Here is a 21,040-nt window from a genome sequence, read left to right as displayed (position 1 = left end):
TGGCTCAGGCACACCCCCTCCCCGACACTGGCCTCCTCTAGCACCCATGATCCATGACTGCAGCCCGCACGCAGCCCCTCCAGTGCAGTGATCACCGTTCATGCTTCTCAGAGTCAGGGACCCGCCGTGCTGGCCTCCGTGTCACTCTGTGGGGAGTGTGTGCTGAGAGGAAGCTCAGCGCCTCCGGGTATTGTGGGAAGGGAGGGTACTCTCCCTCCCAGGCCTTGCTCAGGCCCTGGAAGTGCCCCTGCTGAGGGTCGGGGTAGGAGAACACTTCTTCCTCCTCTAGTCTCCGCTGAGCCTATGCCTGGGCTCAGAGGGTCAGCACGGGCTCCAGGACCTGTCTTGTGACTCATTATAGTCACACAGCTCCTTCTACCCTCCAGACCCTGTCCCCCATGCACATGCATAAACGGGCCCTCACAGACTCTGAGATCCTCATCCCAAAGGACCCCAGAGTAGCTGGATCCCTGGGTGGCACTGGCCTTGGGGAGGTTGTGAGGGACCCTGGCACACTGCCCACCATGGAGCTCCGAGGTCCTGCATCCAACCATGCATCCGTCCAACCAGCTGGGCTCTGAGGCCACGGTGGGGTGGCCTTCAGGATACCCCTCTGCATCAGGTAGGCTGCGCCGAGGCCTCAGCTGCCCCTTCCCAGAGTGAGGGCCCTGTCCCCCCACTCCCCTCCCCCAGAGGAGTCCTGGTTGCTTAGGAACAGTGCTGTCTGCCTCCACCCTGCCGTGGAGAGGATGTCAGCCACTCCAAGGACCCACTCAAGTGACCCTGCTAGCTCCCCTCCACCTGGTCAGCTCCCTATGGGACAGGGCTGGAGTATAGGGCCCACATGTCTCTTGCCAGTTACAATTCCACTAGGCCAGTCAGTCCACCCCCAGGCACTGATGCCTGGCCAGCCAGGAGTCTCTGCCTGATGAAATGGACCAGGGCAGGGGGCGAGGTGGGTGTGCCGTGGGACAGCTGTTGGGAATTCACATGGAAAGGTGTGCGCTGGAATTCATGGAAGTGTGGGCACGGTATGAGTGTGTGTCTGCGTGGTGGGGGCGCAGCTCACAAGCCTAGAGAGGCCAGCGGGGGCCACCTGGAAGGCTTCCTGGAAGAGGAGAGCCCTGGCCAGCAGTGAGAAGGAGACACAGGCTGTACGGACCAGGGGAGGGAGGTCGAAGTGAGGTCCAGGTGTCCCTGTCTGAGCCTATGCCAATGGCCACCCCTTCTGCCCCTCCCCAATCCTCCCTGCAGCTCCCTGTGGCCAGCAGCTCTGCAGCACTCAGCTCTGCTCCACTTCGCGCAGCTCCGCTCCAGAAAGGCCACCTCCTCCCTGCCCTCCTCCTCCCCCACCCCTCCTGCTGTCACCACTCACCGTTCACAGCCTCGAGGGCGTGGGGACCCCAGAGCTGGACACACCGCACCGGGGCCCCAGAGCCCAGCTGGTCGGACGGTCGCACGGTCGGACGCAGGACCCCAGAGCCCCGAGGTGGGCAGTGTGCCAGGGTCCCTCACAGCTTCCTCAAGGTCAGTGCCAGCCAGGGATGTAGCCACTACGGGGTCCTTGAGACCTGTAGAGCCCACCCCAGGCCCCTCATCGCAAACCTCAGGCCCCAAAGTGGGCTTTACTCCAGGTATACCTCAGGCGGGCAGGTCAGTGGGCAGGGGGTACTCCTCTGTCCACAGGCTGGCCCAGGTCTGGGGTCTATCAGGAGAGGTCCCAGGCTGGGGGCCAGCCCTGGCCTTGCTCACAGAGGCCTCACAGGGGACACCCGGCACCAGCCACGGGGAGCTAAAATTGGAAAGTGGAGAGTGGGAGGCAGCTGACAAAGCTATTTCGCAGGCTCTTCACCGTGCTCCGGTTTCAAGCTTCTGCTCCCTTAACCCGATCCTCAGGGCCTCCCTACCCCCACCCGGCCCGTGGGGAGGTGCGTCAGCCCTCAGGCCAGCGGCGTAGAAGTCAGGTCCGGCAGGCCGCTGGTAGGGGCAGGGGCAGCGGACGGTCTTCTCCGATCAGAGACTGCAGGGGGGCTCACTGAGAACACTCAATCCTGTCCCTGGTCCCCTGTGTGACCTTGACAGGTCCCTGCCCCTCTCTGGTCCATGAGCCCTCCATCCGTGTAATGGGGAGAATGCCGACTGTGGCGGCCCAGGAGAGCTGGTTTCGGAATTGGTGAGGGAGATTTAGAGGATCTGGGGCGGGAGAGAGGGCCATGCCAGCCACCTCGCTCAGCCCAGCCTGAAAGGATGGCCACGGGTCAGGCCGGAGCAGGATAGAGAGGGCACAGGTGCTAGCTTAGGTCCCAGGGATGACCCAGGAGGACTCCTGGGGATGAGCTAAGCCCTGGCAGGAGGGAGTGGCCAGGCTCACCCTGAGCCCAATGCTGGTCAGCACCTTGGGCAGCGGCCAGCACACTCCCCGGTGTCTGCCTGGCCCAGCCTAGCCCCACACCCACTACCCCAGGGCACTTCTTCAAATAGCACAGCCTCCAGCCGGCATCCAGGGCCTGGATACACAGAGCACTGAGAGAGTGGGCAGGTGTGGCCACGAACACAGGCAGGAACCAGGGATGCGGCAGGCCGGGACTCAGGGGCTGGTTGGCGTAATGGGGGTCAATGAGAAGCTATAGGCTAGACCTCCCTCCTCCCGTGGGGAGGTCACAGGAAGTAAAGGCAGCTCAGGAGGGTATGGAATCAGAGAAAGGGGCCCGGAGGAGGGGTGGATTTGTCAGGAGTTGATAGAGACTTACTGAGGGGAGTGGGAACCCTAGGGGCCAGAAATATGACTGAGGTGATGCAGAGGGAGTTTCTCCACAAGAAAGTCATCTGAAACCTTGGAGGAGCAGTTTGAGCAGAGGGTGGGGACCGGTCCACCTGAAAGGTATGGAGGAGTGAATGAAGGTGTAGAAGGCCGGCGGAGAGTGAAGGCAATGCTTTCAAGAGCCTTCAGTGGGAAGGGGGAGGGGGCCGAGAGTAGCGGCTAGGATGGGGCACCAAATGGCAGGGGGCCTGGGAGGAGTGGGAGATGGCCGGGGAGAATGATGGCATGAGATGCCCAAGGGGCTGTCTCTCTTCAGAATGGGGACCGCTCCACCTCAGTGGGGACCATGAACTGGGCCAGGCAGGGCCGGGGGGCAGCAGTGCCCTCACCCAATCTGTCTCCCTCAGCCGCATCCAGGCTATGGGCGTCAAGACAGCCTTGCCCGCAGCAGAGCTGGGCCTGTACTCCCTGGTGCTGAGCGGGGCCCTAGGCTATGCCGGCCGGGGCCTCTTTGAGGCTTCACAAGGTAACAGCTGGGCCCCGGGACAGAGGGGTGGGACCGTTCTTCCGCTGGGGGTCTCAGGGCTCCACCCAGCAAGGCCAGAAACTTAGAGGCTCCAGACTCAAGGGCAGTCCCTAGGCCTTGGGGCTAGGGGGTTGAGTCAGATGCAGCCACAGGGAGACTCAAATGCAGAAGCACACTGACAGAGACCTGGGCAGAGCCAGAGAAAGAGAGAGAGTGTGTCTCAGACACTCAGGGATACAGAGACCTGGCCCCAGACACACAGTGAGACCCAGAGAGAAGCAGAGGCAGAGAGAGACCCAGACCCTCTCCTGTCCCCCGAGGGTGGCATCAGCCTTGCTGTAGAGGCAGGTGTGGGTGTGAAGCGCCCTGAGACCAGACTCTGTTCTCAGGTGGGGCCCACAGGAAAGCCTTCCGGGAGTCTGTGCGACCTGGCTGGGAGTACATTGGCCGGAAGATGGTAGGTCCCCCGCAGCGCAGGGTCCCTGACCGGGGTCTCTGATCCCTGGCCCGTCTCTCCTGTCCCAAACCCTTCCCCGCTCTCCCCTGTTCCCAATGGTCCCACATAACACAGGGCTGGCAATGGGGAAGGTCTCTGGCTTGAAGTTTCAGCATCTTCATTTTCTCCACTGGCCCCTCCTCCGTCCTCCTGGGGCCAAACCAAGCCTGCCTCAGACCCTGCTCATTTAGGAAACAAACCGAGACGGGCTTCCGCAGGGCCTCCAGCACCATCCTCCCCAGGAACAACGCAATAATGGTGGAATGTCAGGCAATGTGCTGGACAGAGGGGGAGCTCGGAGCAGCAGGGCAGCCCACGTGGTGCCCCTCATTCCTCTCTACCTACCTTCCTGGTACTTCCCTCAGAGGGGAACGCAGGGACCTCAGCCGTTGCTCTCCTCTAATGCACAAGAAGACTCTGGGGGCAGGGAAGGGGTTGAGACTCTGACCAGCCCAAGTGCCAGCCCACTCTGCCCCCGCCCCACCTTAACCTGCCTGGGCCTGCCCCAGGACGTGGCTGACTTCGAGTGGGTGATGTGGTTCACCTCCTTCCGCAACGCCATCTTCTTCGCTCTCTCCGGACACGTGCTGTTTGCGAAACTCTGCACTATGGTTGCCCCCCAGGTGAGCTGGACCTGAGCCCCCCCTGCCTCCCCCTCCCCCTCAGCCACGAGGGTTGCGGGGAGGCCATCCTGGGCTCCCACCTCCGTTCACATGGAGAGGTAGACGCAGCCTTCTCCCTGCCCGCAGCTCCGCTCCTGGGTGTATGCTGCGTACGGGGCCCTGGCGGTGGTGGGCACGATGGGCCCTTGGTACCTGCTACTCCTGCTTGGCCACTGCGTGGGCCTCTACGTTGTCTCACTCTTGCACCAGCCCTGGCTCTGTCTCGGCCTCGGCCTGGCCAGCCTTGCCTCTTTCAAGCTGGACCCCCTCATCTCCTGGCAGGTGTGTGCTGGGGCGGGGCAGGGGTGGAGGGTGCAGGGATAGGACCCCAAACCTCTCACCCCATCCGAAACGTTTGCCTCCTAAGTCTCCCCAAGCATTTCCTTCACTTTCCCACCCGTCTTCAAGCCTCTGACCATGGAGCATGCCCTGCCCACAAGGTGGTCGCCTCCACAGCAGCAGAGACACGTCCAGCTCCTTCCCTGCTCTGCCCCGGCACTTATGAAATTGGCCCTAGGTGGCCAGTGTTGACGGGCGCTGGCAGAGAGGGTGACGGCAGAACCAGGCTGGGCCCCTGCAGGAGGCTGGGTGGGCTTCCCAGAGACAAGGGGCACCCTGGTGAGCTGGCGGCCTGTTCTCTCCCATCCAGAGCGGGTTTGTAACAGGGACTTTTGATCTTCAAGAGGTGCTGTTTCACGGGGGCAGCGGCTTCACGGTGCTGCGTTGTACCAGCTTTGCGCTGGAGAGCTGTGCCCACCCTGACCGCCGCTACTCCCTAGCTGACCTGCTCAAGTACAATTTCTACCTGCCCTTCTTCTTCTTCGGGCCCATTATGACCTTTGATCGCTTCCACGCTCAGGTGAGGGGACACCCTGTGGGCTCCCAAGACAGAACTGCGCCCCCCCCGGGCGGAAGTGAACCCCCCTCAGACCCCAGAGGGGCCCGTGTCTCCACTCTCAGCGTTGCCAGGATGAAGCCGCGTCTCCCCTCACCCTCGCATCCCCAGACAGCTAGTTCGTGACTCACCGCTCAGACAGGGCTCCTCGCGCAGGGCTTACCTCCCCCACTCAGACCCTAGCCGTCCCTCAGGTGAGCCAGGTGGAGCCAGTGCGGCGAGAGGGCGAGCTGTGGCGCATCCGGGCCCAGGCGGGCCTCAGCGTGGTAGCCATCGTGGCCGTGGACATCTTCTTCCACTTCTTCTACATCCTCACCATCCCCAATGACCTCAAGTTCGCCAGCCGCCTCCCGGACAGCGCCCTCGGTGGGTGCGCGCCGGGCCCAGAACAGGGATGGGGACGGGGCCGCCACTTCAGAAGGACGGACCCTCTGCGCCCCAACGGCGGCGGAGTCACAGCTGGGGAAGCTGGCGCCCCGGGGGACAGCACCTGTCGCAGGGTGGGGGAGCGGGGATATAGCCTTTGAAACGCGTGGGACTTGGAGGTAGGTTTGCCCCGTGACGCCGGGCAGTGGTACCAGACAGAGGCCGCCCACCTCGCCGGGGCCTGGGGCTGATTTCCCCAGCCGGATAGGGTCTCCCAGGGGCCAGCCCCTCCCCCCAGGACGTGGGGGCGGGGCCTCCGTGGGGGCGGCCGGGCGCAAGGATACCCCCACCCCCACCCCGAGCTGGGGAGAGAGTTTCCGTAGGGGAGGGCAGGGCTCCGCGCCTCCCCTGGATTTGGGAAGACCCGGGGTGGCGTGGGGGACGGGGGGAAGGTCGGTGTAATGCCCCCCGGGCCGTGACGACCCCTTGTCCCCAGCTGGCCTAGCCTACTCAAACCTGGTGTACGACTGGGTGAAGGCGGCCGTCCTCTTCGGCGTCGTCAACACCGTGGCGCGCCTCGACCACTTGGACCCGCCCCAGCCTCCCAAGTGCATCACAGCGCTCTACGTCTTCTCCGAGACGTGAGTGCGAGGTCCGGGGACTCGCCTCCGGGATCCCCACCTCCCCTTCGCCTCTTGCCCCAAGCCCCGGAGCTCATCTCCTGGCTGATTCCCACCCGTATGCTCTCCTCCCACAGGCACTTTGACCGTGGCATCAACGACTGGCTTTGCAGGTGAGTTGGAGTGGGGTGGGATGTCACAGCCATCCCCCAGGTGGCTGAGCAGGGCCGTGGCCGGGTGGGTCCACGTCTTCAAAGATCACCTCTGGGCCAGAGGAAGCAGGGAGGGAGGAGGTCATGGCAGAGGTCGAAGCGAAAGACAGAGGTTTGGACTTGGGTGGGGCCCCTGGAGGTGAGAGAAATGGAGTGGAGACACACAGCAGGCAGCCTGGACAGCACTTGGCCGTGGATTGAGGGCATCAGGAAGGAGAGGGCGATGACTCCCAGGAAGTCGTGTGCCCGGAAGGACTCTGGTTGAAGGAGCCAGCAGAAGGGCCTGAAAGGAGCGGTCAGAGGAGCAGGAGAAAAGGCAGGACCGTGGGACACCCTGGAAGCCCAGGGAAAACCATGCTGGCATGGTAGGGGCAACTGGGTCAGATGCTGCTGGTGTCAAGGAAGCCACAGACTGAGTGTGAGCGTGGGTGGCATGGAGGTTCTCAGCCTTTCCCTGGAGAGGCAGGGGCGGGGAGGAGTCGGGGCTGGGGGCGTGGGGGACAGAGGAACCGCAGGGTAGTTCCCGTGTGGACAGCTCCTAGAAGAAGCCTGGTACTGAAGGGGGACACACAGAAGTGGCCGAAGGGAGAAGTGGGTGTTTTAAAGACAGGAAATAATGGGACATGCTTGGGTGCCGAGGGGAGTCATTCAATAGAAAGGAGGAAGTTGACAGCGCAGGATAGAGGGGTGATTGATGGAGGGAGCTCCCTGAGAAGGGCAGGAGGCGATGGAACCAGGCAGAGCTCTGGCTTCGGCCACGGAGAAGGAAGAAAGGCCGGTGTGGATGCAGAAGAATGGCAGGTGAGTGTGGAAAGGTGAGGGATTCCTCCTGAAAGCTTCGGTTTTCTCCGTGAAGTAGGAGGCAAGGTCATCAGCTGAGAGATGCAGGGTTGGGGGTGGAGGGAGGCACACAGATGCTGCCTCTCTCCTCCTGCCTAGATCACCACACCCATTCACACGTGCAGGAGAGATGAGGTGGAGTAGCCAGGGCAGAGCCTGAGAGAAGATGCTGACCAGAGAAACCGTGGCACTGACAGCTCAAGTGGGGTTGGGGGTAGTGGGTTTATAGATTCTAATGTGTGAAGGTGTGGGGTTTTTCCCATCAGGGCTTCGCTTCTTGGGTGCAGGTGAGGAGAATGTGGGTGATTGGGCTTTCCCAGATGGGTAAGAAGGAAGAAGTGAGGGAGAAGGGTTTTTAGGTTATTTGTGATGATGACCCATTGAATACAGTTAAGAAGGGTGGTAAAAATAGGAGGGGGTCACAAGATAAGGAAGGTGGGGGGGAGGTCAATGAGACTGAAGAAGTGGAGCTAGGGAGTCAGGTCAGGGGGGTGGGCAAGGTGAAGGATGGAAATTAGGAAGGAGTCAAACAAGTGGTGCAAAAGTTGGGGTGTGGCCATGGGAGTGGGTGACTGAGGTGGAGTGGAAAAGAAACCATTGGTGAAACGAGGAGGTCAAGGAACAGAGAGGCTGGTTATGCAATGGGTCTTCTACTGAATTTATCTAACAGATATTTATTGAGTATCTACTATGTGCCAGGCACTGTTCTAGGCACTGGGGATACAGCAGTGGACATGACAAAGGCTGTGAACTCATGGAACTTACAGCCTAGTGGAGAGAAACAGACCATAAACAGGTTAAAAAAAAAAAAAGATAATTTTAGAGAGTGGTAAGTGTTATGAAGAAAATAAAAGAGTGTAATGGGGTAGAAGCTTCTTTAGTTGGGGTTCGGGTAGGCCTCTGTGAGATGAACTGAGACTTGAGTGATAACGAAATTTGGAGAAGAGAATTCCAGGCAGAGGGAACAACAGGTACAGAGGTCTTGAGACAGGAGCCAGCTGTGTGTGTCTGAGTATCAGAAGGACCAGTAAGGGGACAGCATAGTGAATGAAGGGGAGAGTGGTGGGTGATAGGTCAGGGAGGGAGGCAGAAACCAGATGACGTGGGATCTTCTAGCCACAGGAAGGTGGTTGAGTTTATTCTGTAAAGAGGAGCTATCGCGGGAGGGTGTGATTGTGGAAGTGAGGTGAGCTGGGTTACACTGTTAGAAGATGCCTCTAACTGCTGTGTGGACAACGGACAGCAGGGGGCAGAGGCAGAAGCAGGGAGACGACCTAAGAGGCTCTTGCAATGATCTGTGTGACAGGAGATGATCCCCTGGACTAGGGTGGTGTTAGTGGAGGTGATAAGCAGTGCTCAGGACCCAGCGGAGCCCGTATAGCATTTGCTGGTCTGGATGTGAGTGGAGAGGGGAATTGAGAATCCAAGATGGCACCAAGGCTTCTGGCCAGCAACTGAATGGATGGTGGTATCATTAGCTGAGATGGGAATGGAGTAGGTTTGGGCAGGGATGGGGGAGTTGGTCCTTCGTGTGAGATGTCTGCTAACAGTTGGATATATGAGTCAGGAGAGAGACCAGAGAGACAGATTTGGGGCCTGTCAGCATAGAGACAGTATTCAGAGTCTGAATGAGATCGCTTGGAGAAATGAAGGTAGCTAGAGAAGACAGGAAGTTCAAGGCTGAGCCCTCCACATTTTGAAGTTGGGTAGAGGAGGAGCAGCCACCTCAGGCCCAGGGTGTTGAATGTGCCCAGGATGACAGTGTTGAGGAGGCTGCCCCCGTTGTGTATCCTTTGCCCACACTCCCAGCGGCCCCTTTTCCCGCCTTGCCTGCAGGTACGTGTATGACCACGTGGGTGGGGAGCACTCTGAGGTGATCCCAGAGCTGGCGGCCACTGTGGCCACGTTTGCCATCACCACTCTGTGGCTCGGACCTTGTGATACTGTCTACTTGTGGTCATGCCTTAACTGCTTTGGCCTCAACTTTGAGCTCTGGGTACAGAAGCTGGCAGAGTGGGGGCCCCTGGCACGAATTGAGGTGAGCAAGGAAGGTCTGGGGCTGGGTTGTCTGGGGCACTGGAGGGGGTGGCACTACTTCTCTCTGGAGTCTTCCAGCCACACCTGGCTGCCAGGCCAGAACTTTCTCACTACCACCCGCCTCCGGGTCGTCGGGGCAATGGCTCCCTCGGTGGGTACCTGGCCCTCCCTTCCCTTCTGCAGGGTCGGGGGGCACCCGGGCCTGGCTGTGTTGTTCAGGCCCTGCCCTCTCTCCAGAGTTCAGTTTCCCATCTTTTAACAATGAGGGAGAGCTGACCGGGGACTCTCAGGGACACAGGCATATCCCCAGGACCCAGGTGGCCACATAGGCAAGGCCTCTGACCCGCCGCGTCCTCTTTCCCCTGGGCCTCTTACCTCACTGCCTATGTTGTCCTGGACCCAGCAGGCCTCTCTGTCGGAGCAGATGTCCCGCAGGGTCCGAGCCATCTTTGGGGCCATGAACTTCTGGGCCATCGTCATGTACAACCTTGTAAGCCTGAACAGCTTTGAGTTCACAGAGCTGGTCGCCAAGCGCCTGCTACTCACAGGTGAGGGACGGGGGATACGGAATATGCCAGGTATCAACCTCAAGGACTGTGACCTCCTGAAATGTCCCCACCCCACCGCAATTCCCCAGGGACTCAGCAGGGAGGCACAGTCAAGCGGGGAGAGAGAAGAGTCACTGGGGGAGAGGGGAGCTGCTTCCAGGCGCGCATGACCTCTTCCCCACACAGGGTTCCCCCAGACCACGCTGGCCGTCCTGTTTGTCACCTACTGTGGTGTCCAGCTGGTGAAGGAGCGAGAGCGAACCCTGATGCTGGAGGAGGAGCAGAAGCAGGACAAAGAGAAGCCCGAGTAGGGGAGAGGGGGAGAGGGATGGGCTCTGCTCAGCTGTTCCTGGGAGGGGCCTGACTGATACAATAAAAGACTTTTTACCGCGCTTTGGCTCTCCCCTGCCCCTTCCTCCAGCAGTCTCCTGGCTCCCTGTCCAGGCTGGATGCGGAGCTGGAGGTTCAGGGAGGGGGCTCAAGCTCTTGGCGCAAACAGAACGTGTAGGAGACACACGTGGAGGGCAGAGACCACCGATCTTGGCAGCCCAGCAGCTGAACACGGAAGCCCCAGGTCTTCAAACCACCTGGTCGCTGACGCTTGGAGCACCTGATCCCAGACCTCGAGCTGCTTGCTCGGAAGGCACTTTATTCTTCTTACAGGAGACTTACCCAGGCTGCAAGGTGCACTCGATGGGGAACCACCCCCCCACCCCCTACCGCCATCTGACAGGCGAGGAGACTGAGTTCTGTGGGGAGTTTACGGGCACACACAGCCAGGCCGGGGCTGGGCTGGGATGCAGCCTGACCAGCCCCCGAGGTTCTGCCTCATGGACCAGGAACACGGGGGATATGGAGACACCGGAGAGGCCAAAAGTTTCTCGTCCCCACCCGAAAGGCTAGCTCCAGGTAGCGATTTCCCCTTCCTGGCTGAAGCGGCCCCTCGGGCACTGTGACGGGATGGGATACAGGTGGGCTTTGCCTCTCCCAGACTCCTCCCTGGAGCCCCCATCCCAGAAGGCCGGGCCTGTGTGGGCTGCAGCATGGGGGGCGCGCGGCCAGGTCCTCTGGGCGGGTCACAGCTTGGTCAGGCGCAGCACATTGAGCCGCACAGGTAGGAAGGTGGCTCCGGCGGCACAGGCGATCTCCCGCAGGACCCCCTCCCACTTCTTCTCATCCTCATTGTACCTGGGGTGGGAGGAGTGGAGACACGGACGAGGAGCTCGGTCAGCCAAGTCCTGGGTGGGACCCAGCAGGGAGGGGTGGCTGGGTGCAGTAGGCCACCCCTGGGGAGTGCCGCCCCCCAGCCTCAGGCCCATCTCCAGGAAGGCCAGCTCTTGGAGAGCACCCACGCTCTGGGAAAAGGGTCCCACCCCCAAAGAACACCTGCCCTACCTTCCAGGAAGAGCCCCCTCTCAGGAAGCCCACACTCCTTGAAGTCCACCTCCCTCCAGGAAGGTCTGCACCTCCCCAAACCCCTCCTCTTGAGAATTTCTGTACTCAACTCTCCAAGAAGTCCCCTGCCCCCCTCCCCGGGTCCTGCCCTCCCAGCAGCAGTGCCCTCTAGAGGCTGCCTGCAGCACTGAGCATCACTGAAGGTTCAGAAGCTGCCCCAGGCTGCCGAAACCTCACCCCTCCACCCGCAGCTAGGACCAGCCATAGAAGCAATGGCTCAGAGAAGCTGGGATCCAGCTACTTCTCAATCCCGACCCAGCTCTCCCCCTCAGGAGGGAGGGGAGAGGGAAGAGCTGGCTGCCTCTCAGGGCCTGCTCTCCTCCCTGGGGCCCGGTTCTGTGGGTCTGGGCCCTAACTTTGGCACCAGGTCCTGATTGACACTGTCGATGCCCCACAGGGGGGCGTGGTGACATGTGTGCAAACCCAGACTTTCCCAGCAAACTGGAGAGACCCTGGGCTGAGCGAGGCATGTCTGCTGCCCTGTCCCCACAGGATTTCCTGGAAGAGGGATCAGCTCTGCCCACAGATAAGCCTGCTGGGCGCTGCCTCGGTGGCCAGCTGGCCTTGCTCACAATTCCCCTCACCTCCCTAGGGCCAGGCTCACCTCCAGATGTCGTTGAGCTCTGTGGGAACCAGCTCCCCGGACTCAGTCTCCAGTGTGGCGAAGCCGCCGATGGCATAGAGCGTGCCCGCCAGGCTGACCAGGCTGAGCGAGCTGCGCTCTTGTGGGAAGGCCTCAAAGGGCGCCCACCTGGCAGGAAGGAGGGGGCGTGAGGAGGTGCCTCACCCTCCCCCGGGGGGCCGCAGCGAGCCCAGTGACTGTCACCCACCAGCACTCACAGCTTCAGCTGCACCCTGCAAAATCCGACTCCCAGGCACCCGTGCTCCCAGCCCAACCTGCTTCCTGACCTCTGAGGAATGCCCTCTGGTCTTCACTTCTTCCCCATTCTCTTGCCCCTCCCATCTCCCTCCACTGTCCCCTTGTCATTCCATCTAACCTGCCCCATGAAACCCACCAGGGCTCTCCCCAATGTCCCGCCTTTGCTCCTGAACCAACTCCAGCTTGCTACCTCAGTGACCACTGAGACCGTCCCTTGCACTCCTGCCCTGTCCCTTTTCTCCCCTTCACGGTCCAGTGACTCTCAAGGTGCCTTCACTCCCCTCCCCTGGCTCCCGAAGTTGGGTCTTCATCCCTCCAAAACTGCTCTCGGGTCCCCAGCCACCACAGGGCTCTGGAATCCAGGGTCCACAGTATGTACTTCTGCTGATGTGACTTTCTTCATTTCCCACCTCCCAGCCTCACCTCTTGGGATTCCTTGCTGAATAATGCATATGCCCCTGATGCCCCCAGAGCTTGGGCCTCGGCTTCTCCCACTAACATCCTCTCCCTGAGGGAGCTTGTCCCCTCCGAGTACTGTCCCCCCTCCCCAGATCTCACCCTCGAGCTCTCTCTTTGCCCTAGTGGGCTCCTCCTGGACACCCAGTCACCTCAAATCCACATGTTTTAACTCGACCCTCACTTTTCCTACCTAACTCCAACAGTTCTTCAATAAATGACCTCCTTGGGACTTCCCTGGTGGCACAGTGGTTAAGAATCCATCTGCCAATGCAGGGGACACGGGTTCGAGCCCTGTTCTGGGAAGATCCCACATGCTGCAGAGCAACTAAGCCCATGCGCCACAACTACTGAGCCCGCGTGCCACAACTACTGAAGACCGCATGCCTAGAGCCCGTGCTCCTCAACAAGAGAAGCCACCACAATGAGAAGCCCGCGCGCAGCAACAAAGACCCAACGCAGCCGAAAATAAATGAATAAATTAATAAAAAAAAAAATGACCTCTCACCCTCACCCAAAAGCGTCCACCTCTCCCTCTCACCCCCACCATCCAATCAATTGCTACATCCTATTTCTTCTGTCTGCTAAACTCTTGCTACTGAGTGTGGTCCATGGACTGGCAGCGTCAGCAGCATCATCAGGGAGTTTATTAGAAATATACTCTGGGGTCCCTCCCCATACCTGACAATCAGAATCTGCACTCAGAGCGTGATCCCCAGGGATTCATGGGCACATGAAAAGCGCTGGCCTAAGTCTTTCTCCAGTGCATCCTCTCTGCCCCATCCCTGCTGTACCCCCAGCTCCAGACCACTATCACTTCTTGCTATACAGCTGTACCCCTGCCTCCTAGGAAATCCGTAATCTCTTCTCTACACGAGCTGCCATGAGGCATCTTAGGAAAACACACAAGGGAGCTTAAAACCCATCAGAGGCATTTCATTACTCTCAGGATAAAGTCCCTCAGCCCGACTGCCCCCTCTCCAGCCCCAGTACCCACAATCCCCACCTCCCTTCACCCACCACACTCCATCCAACCTGACCAATGCCCTCTCCTCCAGTAAGCCTGCCTTTTTTCTCCTAAATGCCTTGGCACCAGCCTTCCTTTGCCTTTGGGCATCCTTCTCCCACCACCTCTTCAGCTGGTTGAGTCCAACTGGTCTGCCAGCTCAGTTTTCTTCCCGATATCCCGGGGGCAGGGCAGCTTCTGTCTCAGTCACTGCTGTAACCCTAGCACCAGGCCAGTGCCTGGTACGAGTCTCTGAATGAGGAACCTGGCATCTCCGGGGAGCTCTCTCCTGCAGACCAGGCTGGCCACAACCCTTGTGGGGGAAGCCCACCTCACTGCTGATCAGAGTAGAGGGGCTAGTTCTGTGCTGATGTCCAAGCTGCACAGTGGAGACTCAAGACAGAGGCTATGTTTCCTGCCAGGGCAGACACAGAGAGGTCTGACATAGGCCCAAAGCCACACAGCCGGGCTGGTACAGTGGGGCCCTTCGTCCCTGGCTGTCCAGTGGAACGGGGGCAGGGAGGGGGGAAGCAGCCATACTTGCCGTCCACGATGTTGTACACCTCAGCTGAACTGGTTAGCCCTGTGTCTGTGACCCCAGCAGCCACAAAAATGCGGCCGTCATGGATGGTGGCCCCGAAGAGTGAGCGGGCAGTCTTCATGGGGGCCAGCTCCCTCCACTCGAACTTCTTAGGGTCATAGACGCACATCTTGTTCAGGCACTTCCTGTAGCGGGGCGGGGGGTGGGGGGTGGGCGCGCAGTGAGTGAGAAGAAGGAGGCGGGAGCAGAGCCGCCTCTTCCCTTGGCCCAGTCCCTCCAGCTGCCTCGCAAGGCAGTCAGGACAGACCCCTGACAGCCTCGGGGAGACTCTGCTTCCGTTCTACCCGCCGACCCGGCTGCTGCACTCCTTCCTGGCCCGCGCCTCACCTGTCGCTACCTTTGCCGCCAATGACGTACACAAGGTCCATATGCGAGAGCACAGAGTGGCCGTACACGGCATAAGGCAGCGGGTCCGATTCGCCCCATTTGAACGACCTAGAGGGGAGGGGAGTAGGGCGCTCTCAGCCCCCGTCTCTGCATCCACCCACCACCCAACACATATTGGGACGCCCCCGATTCGTTACCGGAACTCCCAGACCTCTTAGCTCCTCGCTCCCACCCCACCTGCCAACCCCGCCCAGCCCCGACCCAAGCCCGCCTCCGCCCCTAGCCCTGGGCTCTCGCTCCCCCGCCACGCCCCGCCGCCGTCCTGGACCAGCCCCCAGGCTCCTCGGCCCCGCCCCCAAGCCGCGCTCACAGCCTGTCGTAGCACATGACCGAGTCCAGGCTGCGCTCGTCGTCCTTGAGCTCTCGGCCGCCGACCACGTAGATGGAGTTAAGAGCCTCTCCCAGGCCGAAGAGGCAGCGCGGCGAGGGCAGCGGCGGCATCCCCAGCCACTCTGAGTCCAGGTGGTCAAACTGCGGGCCGGGTGGCCAGTCAGCGACCGCCCCCCACGTCCCCCACCAACCCACCGCCCCAGTCCCAGCCCGGCCCCACCGCGGCCCCGTCTGGCCACCCCCAGGTCACAGAGGAGTCCGGGTCTCCAGGTAGGGCCAGCGCAGACTGGAGGCGGTGCCTGGAGACAGTGCCTCTCCTCCTATCAGGCTGAAAACAGCCGACCGTCCCACCCCCCGTAGGTGCCGGGAGATCACCGTTATAGCACCGTGATGGGGCATCCCATACAGAGCTGAGAAGGGGCATCTGAGAGGGAGGCCCAGCTGCCGTCCTGGCCTTCCCCAGCACAACTCCTGAACTGAGGCCTGCCTGCTCCCTGTTTTCCACTGCATCCCACTGCACAGGAAACATCCAAATACAGCCACTCACCCCTTAAAATCTACAGTGTAAGTCTGCGACCTTGTGCACCCCAACAGGTTTTTTTTTTTTTCTTTACTGGTGCACCCCTGCGGCTTGTGGGATCTTAGTTTCCCCACCAGGGGTTGAACCTGGGCCCCCGGCAGTGTGAGTGGAGTCCTAACCACTGGACCACCAGGAAATTTCCCCCAACAGTCTTTTAATAACCATACTAGGGGCTCATCTTTTGGGAGAGTTTTCTGAGGGCTGAGCACTGTGCTGTTGAACACTTTATAACCATCAATTAACCTTCAAACAACCTTATCAAGCAAGGAAGAATAATATCCCCATTTACGAACAGAGGCCCAGAGAGAATAAACAATGTGCCCATGATGTGCCTTGGCTGGTAGAGATGCCCCCCCTCCCACCCGCCCCAGCTTAACCCTGGCACCACACTGCCCCTCACTCCTCTCAAACCTGGTCAGGCCTCACTCAGCACACCACTCACTGCAGGCTCCTTCCCATCTCCGTCCCCGGCTCACTGGTTCCCAGCCTGAAGCACTGCACCCTCCCCTCCATGTCTCCAAATTCACCCAACTAGCAAGGCTCACACCTACATGGCCAGTCACCAGAAAACCATTCCTGCCCTCTGAGATCCCACTGTCACATTATAACTTGGACTGGGCACTCCACTCTCCTGGTCCTTCCTGGGCCTCAGTTTCCCCATCTGTGCAATGGGAAAGCAAGGGAGGATGGTCCCTTTGTTTGAGACACTCCGTTCCACATTCCAGTCCCAGCCTCATGCGTAGTTGCTGGCCAGGACCCCTACACTGACCTTGTTCTTCCTTCTCACTGTCCCTGACTCCACCCGCTGTGCAGAGCTAGGGCCTCCAACATATCAGACCATCCTGAGGCTGACATCTCCCTGAAACTGAGACACCAAAGTTGTGCATCTTCTTGTCAACTGCCTGTAACTACCTTCAGCCTTCAGGCAAGTGGCTGTCAGTCATCCTCCCGGGTCTACATCTCAGCCTAGACCCAATGACGTTCCCCAACAAGTAGACACAGGCCTCTCCTGGGCCCCAGGGCTGCCCAGAAATCAGAACTGGCCATGCCCCTCCCAAGGCTGGCCAGGCACCTGCAAGAAGTAAGCACTCATGGGGTCCTCTTTGTTGTCCTCATTGTAGAAAAGGCCCCCAGCCACGAAGACCTGGTTCTCCTTGGTCACCAGACTGACGTGGTTCTTGGGGATCTGGGTGGAGAGGGAGGCACAGTAGCACTCGTTGGCTGCCGGGTCATAGGCCACGGCGCCCTCCTCACTGATCATGAAGATGAGGTCCTGTAGGAACATGCCAAAGCGCAGGGTGTCATTGAGGATCCCGGGTAGGACGCGCTCGGCCTCCTCTTCATCCTCCTCCGCCTTGGCTTCAGCTGTGCCCTTGTCAGTGGCCTTGGCCCCCGCTGCCTCTTTCCCCTTCTCCTTCTTCTTGCGCAGCACGGTGATGCGGCCCTCGTGTGCATCCTTCACCATCTGCACCTTGCGCAGCAGCTCAGGCTGGGCACGCACGAGAGGGTGGCGCTCCACGCGGCTCTCTAGGAAGGCGCGCGGCAGCAGGCGGCAGCGCACGCTCTCGAAGACGGTGGGCAGCGAGCGCTGGCGCTCGGCCTGCCCCTCGGCGTCGCCGCTGCTCGCCCATCTCATCACCGCCTCGAACACGGCCTCCTCCTTCTCCACGTTGAGGCCATCGCTGGAGATGATGGCGATGAGCTCGTCAGCGGAGAGCCCGAGGAAGTCGGCGTCGCGGGCCACCAGCGAGAAGCGCGCGCAGATGAAGTCGCGGGCGGCCACGGCAAGGCGCGCGCAGTCAAGCAGGAGGCCTAGGCGGAAGACCGCCAGGCAGTTGGCGAGGCACAGGCGCTTCTGGAGGAAGGACACGCAGATGGTGAAGATGGATGGGATCTGGAAGCGGTGCGCCGTGGCGAACAGGTCCTGCACGCTTGCCTCGTCCAGCGCGATCTCTGACGTGTACAGGTAGTGTAGCACCTGGGCCACCACGTCAGGGGACACCTCCTCCAGGCGCAGCTCGCCCGCGCGCTCGGGCTCGGCCAGGAAGCGCGCCCGGAAGTAGGGGCTGCAGGCAGCCAGCACCAAGCGGTGGCATGGGAACTCGCGCTCACCCACCCGCACCACGCAGTCGAGGAACTTGCCGTGGTCCAGCATGTCCTTGAGCCCGTCCTGCAGGAGCGTCTGCTGGTAGAGCCGCTGCTCCTCCGCCTGCTCCAAGCCCGACGCCATGGTGTGTGGCCTTCTCTCCGCACTCCCTGCCTTCTTGCTGGGTCGCGCACAGTCTACGCAGCTGTCCGAGCCGGACTATATATAGAGGTGGACTGGGCCCTGTAAGGCGAGCTGCCTGGCCTCCTGCACATGACGCAGAGGGGACAGCTGGGCTAAGGCCCCCTCCCAGAGCAGTCTTGACTCAGCCCAGGGGCTCATGGGATAGGGGTGGGGTGTCTCTGTCCTCCCTGAAAGATGAGGGCCTCGCTGTCTCATTTCTAAACAGAGCACAGAGAGGCTTTGACGGCTTTCCTTGGTTGGGTGATACCCCTCAGGGGAGGGGATGACCCAAGCTCCGCCCCTCAGTCCAAGGAGAGGGAAGCCTCTGAGTCCCTCTTCCAGGGTCTCCCTTCCTCCATGCCTTCTCCGCCTTTCTACCCAGGTGCCTCTAGCCTCCTCCTTGGAGTGTATCTTGCTCCAGCCACCCCTGGACGCAGTGTGCTTGGGTTTCCTGCTCAACGAACTTGGGCATGGAGACCCTGTTGCCTCAACTTTAAAGTGGGAAGACTTTTCCCCTTTCTGCCCCAACTCTGAGAGCCTCCTTGGACTGTGCAAGAAAGCAAGAAGGTACTTAAATAAACAAGGTCACCACTTTCCTGGGGGTCCTGGGAAAGCCAGCTCCCTCTGTTGAGCCTCAGTTTCCCTTCCTGCACAGCGAAGAGATGGGCGAGTTCAATTTTAAGGGCCTCAGTTCTTCTGAGATTCGGAAGCACTGAGGTTCTGTGTCCCTGCGAGTACACTGGCACAGGGTTTAACCCTGTAAGTCGTCAGACATGCCAGAAGATTTAATTTCATAGGATTCAATCATTCTAGGTGTTTAAACCCCCAGGGATCAAAAAACAAACATAACACTCAGTTTAATATTCCAGGAAAGCTGTCTATGCTCGGTTCTTGGTCCATACTAAGCTTGGCCTGAGCCTGTGCAGCCTTGGGGCCCCTGCACCCTGTCTAGCATGTATGGAATCGGGGTAGAGGTCTGGGACAGCCGGTCCCGATGCCCACCCTGCTGTGGACCTCTGACCACCCTCCCCCTACCCCACACATGCACACACACACATCAGCCTCAGCCGCCAAGATTCACTTGTTCCCAAAGTGCCAGAGGGTGCAGCTGTGGGTTAAATTTAGCCCGAGACACTGGTGTGAACTGCTATGGGGCATTCTCCCACCATTCTTCTGAGTCACTTGTTTGTAACCTCAGGCTTGCGGGGGTCAGGGGGGATTGGCGAGGGGGCCTCAGCCTGGGCCAGGACTGAGTCATCTCCCCGTTCTGTGATCTCAGTGATGTCACTGCCTGTCCCTCTGATCAGTGCTTTCAACCTGCTTGCTCACCCCACCAGCGGCTCCCAGAGGGGCACAGCACCCAGGCAGTTCCTGGAGGTTGTCCTGTCTGTCTTTCAGAAAGGGCAAAGGCTCACCCAGGGGCCTCCAGCCCGGCCCTGGACTGCAGGGCACTTCCAGTAAGAAGCATCAGTGAGGAGACCAGGCTCCGAGAGGCTCAGCAGCTTGGCCAAGTCACACAGCTGGCAAGTGGCTGAGCCAGGATTCGAAGCAGATCTGCCTACCTCCAAAGACTGTGGGAATCCCTTTCTACCTTGCTGCTTCCTGCAAATAACAAAAAATGTCTGTTAGGGCTTCCCTGGTGGCGCGGTGGTTGGGAGTCCGCCTGCCGATGCAGGGGACGCGGGTTCGTGCTCCGGTCCGGGAGGATCCCGCATGCCGCGGAGCGGCTGAGCACGTGAGCCATGGCCGCTGAGCCTGCGCGTCCAGAGCCTGCGTGTCCGGAGCCTGTGCTCCACAACGGGAGAGGCCACAGCAGTGAGAGGCCCGCGTACCGCAAAAAAAAGTCTGTTAGTCAGAGTCTCATTTACCAAAGAGCAGGACAGAAGGAACTGACTGAACAATCAACTTATATTTATCAGATGACTCAATGACATATTTTTAGATTACGATGAATTCCATGGTGCTTATTTCCTACCAGGCATTCTACTAGAATGCTTACAAGAGGCGCATCCATTCATTGAGAACCTACTGTGCACTCTTAAATGTTGAGGATTCAGCAGTGAACACATCGGGCAAGAATTCCTGTCTTTATGGAGCTTACCGTCAGTTGAGGGAGGGGGCAACAAATAAATATATAAATATATACAGGGTGTCAGATGAGAACTGCTATGGTGACAAGTAGCTGGGAAGGGGGCATGGGAAGTGACAGGTGGAGGTGGTCACAATTTTAAGTCACAATTAACAGTCAGGATGGACTCACTGAGAGGACTACACCTGAGCAGGTTCAAGCCAACGCAGAGGAGCTTTCCAAGCAGGGGAACAGCTTGAGCAAAGGCCCGGAGGCAGGAGTGCACCCCTCATGTTCCAGGAACAGCAAGGAGGCCAGTGAACAATGAACGAGGAGGTGAGTAGGGGATAAGGGCAGAGAGGTTGTGGTGGGGTATCATGTCTGGCCAGTGTACAGACTTCAGTTTTTCCCCTCAGTGAAATGGGGAATCACTGTTTATTTTTAAATTATAATTATGGGAAATGCATGTATTTCCAGAGAGAGAATGATATACTGATCTCCCATGTACCCAGCATCCCATTTCAACAACTATCAAGTCATTAAGTCATGGCCAATTCTGTGTCATCTCTGCCCCACCCACTCTGTTCTCACCCAAGGACATGCCCAGGGATCGGATGTGGGAGGGAGGAAGCAGGACTCCAGGGCTTGTAGTTGAATCAAAGGAAACTGTCATCTCACTTCATCCTTTTAAACGTTACGACGCTGGGCTTCTCAACAGAAACGCGCCAGCATCTAAAATTCTGAGGGCAATGATTTCCAGCCTGAATTCTAGACCCAGGCCAACTCATTCCTGTGTCAGGGTGAAAGAAAGAGTCAAGCTCTTTGGAATTTAATCCCCTGAAGTGATCCTGAGGAGAAGGTAAATTTTAGGGTTAGGAAAAAGGAGCCCACCAAGACATAAACCTTCTAGAAGTTAAAGATCTCTGCAATGAACTGAAAGGGATACAGTCTCGGCAAAGTGGGACAGGGAACCACTGGCTGGGGGATGTTGTTAGGCATTCTCAAGTCTTCTCGTGGGAGCCGGTTGCAGTGTGTGCACCCCAGG

The 21,040-nt window shown here is 59.4% G+C and overlaps 2 protein-coding genes across 2 annotated transcripts; one reads left to right on the top strand and one right to left on the bottom strand.

Annotated features, from left to right (window-relative positions):
- Positions 1–1,301: 1,301 nt before the first annotated feature.
- HHATL (hedgehog acyltransferase like) lies at positions 1,302–10,353 on the top strand. The gene is made up of 12 exons (XM_032649587.1): positions 1,302–1,527; positions 3,169–3,287; positions 3,677–3,744; positions 4,293–4,406; positions 4,533–4,727; positions 5,095–5,304; positions 5,535–5,706; positions 6,203–6,347; positions 6,464–6,499; positions 9,215–9,416; positions 9,822–9,963; positions 10,150–10,353. Exons 2-12 carry the CDS (start codon positions 3,182–3,184, stop codon positions 10,272–10,274), a joined length of 1,515 nt encoding a protein of 504 aa, XP_032505478.1. The 5' UTR covers positions 1,302–1,527; positions 3,169–3,181; the 3' UTR covers positions 10,275–10,353.
- Positions 10,354–10,592: 239 nt separating this feature from the next.
- KLHL40 (kelch like family member 40) lies at positions 10,593–17,924 on the bottom strand. Its single transcript, XM_032649027.1, has 6 exons — positions 16,731–17,924; positions 15,059–15,219; positions 14,689–14,796; positions 14,301–14,486; positions 12,023–12,169; positions 10,593–11,151 (listed from the first exon to the last, which is right to left on the bottom strand). The coding sequence occupies exons 1-6, from the start codon at positions 17,886–17,888 to the stop codon at positions 11,040–11,042; spliced, it is 1,872 nt and encodes a 623-aa protein (XP_032504918.1). The 5' UTR covers positions 17,889–17,924; the 3' UTR covers positions 10,593–11,039.
- Positions 17,925–21,040: the final 3,116 nt, after the last annotated feature.

Source organism: Phocoena sinus, chromosome 11, assembly GCF_008692025.1.
Source record: "Phocoena sinus isolate mPhoSin1 chromosome 11, mPhoSin1.pri, whole genome shotgun sequence".
In the NCBI taxonomy this organism is placed as follows: domain Eukaryota; kingdom Metazoa; phylum Chordata; class Mammalia; order Artiodactyla; family Phocoenidae; genus Phocoena; species Phocoena sinus.
This window is presented reverse-complemented; position numbering and strand designations above follow the sequence as displayed.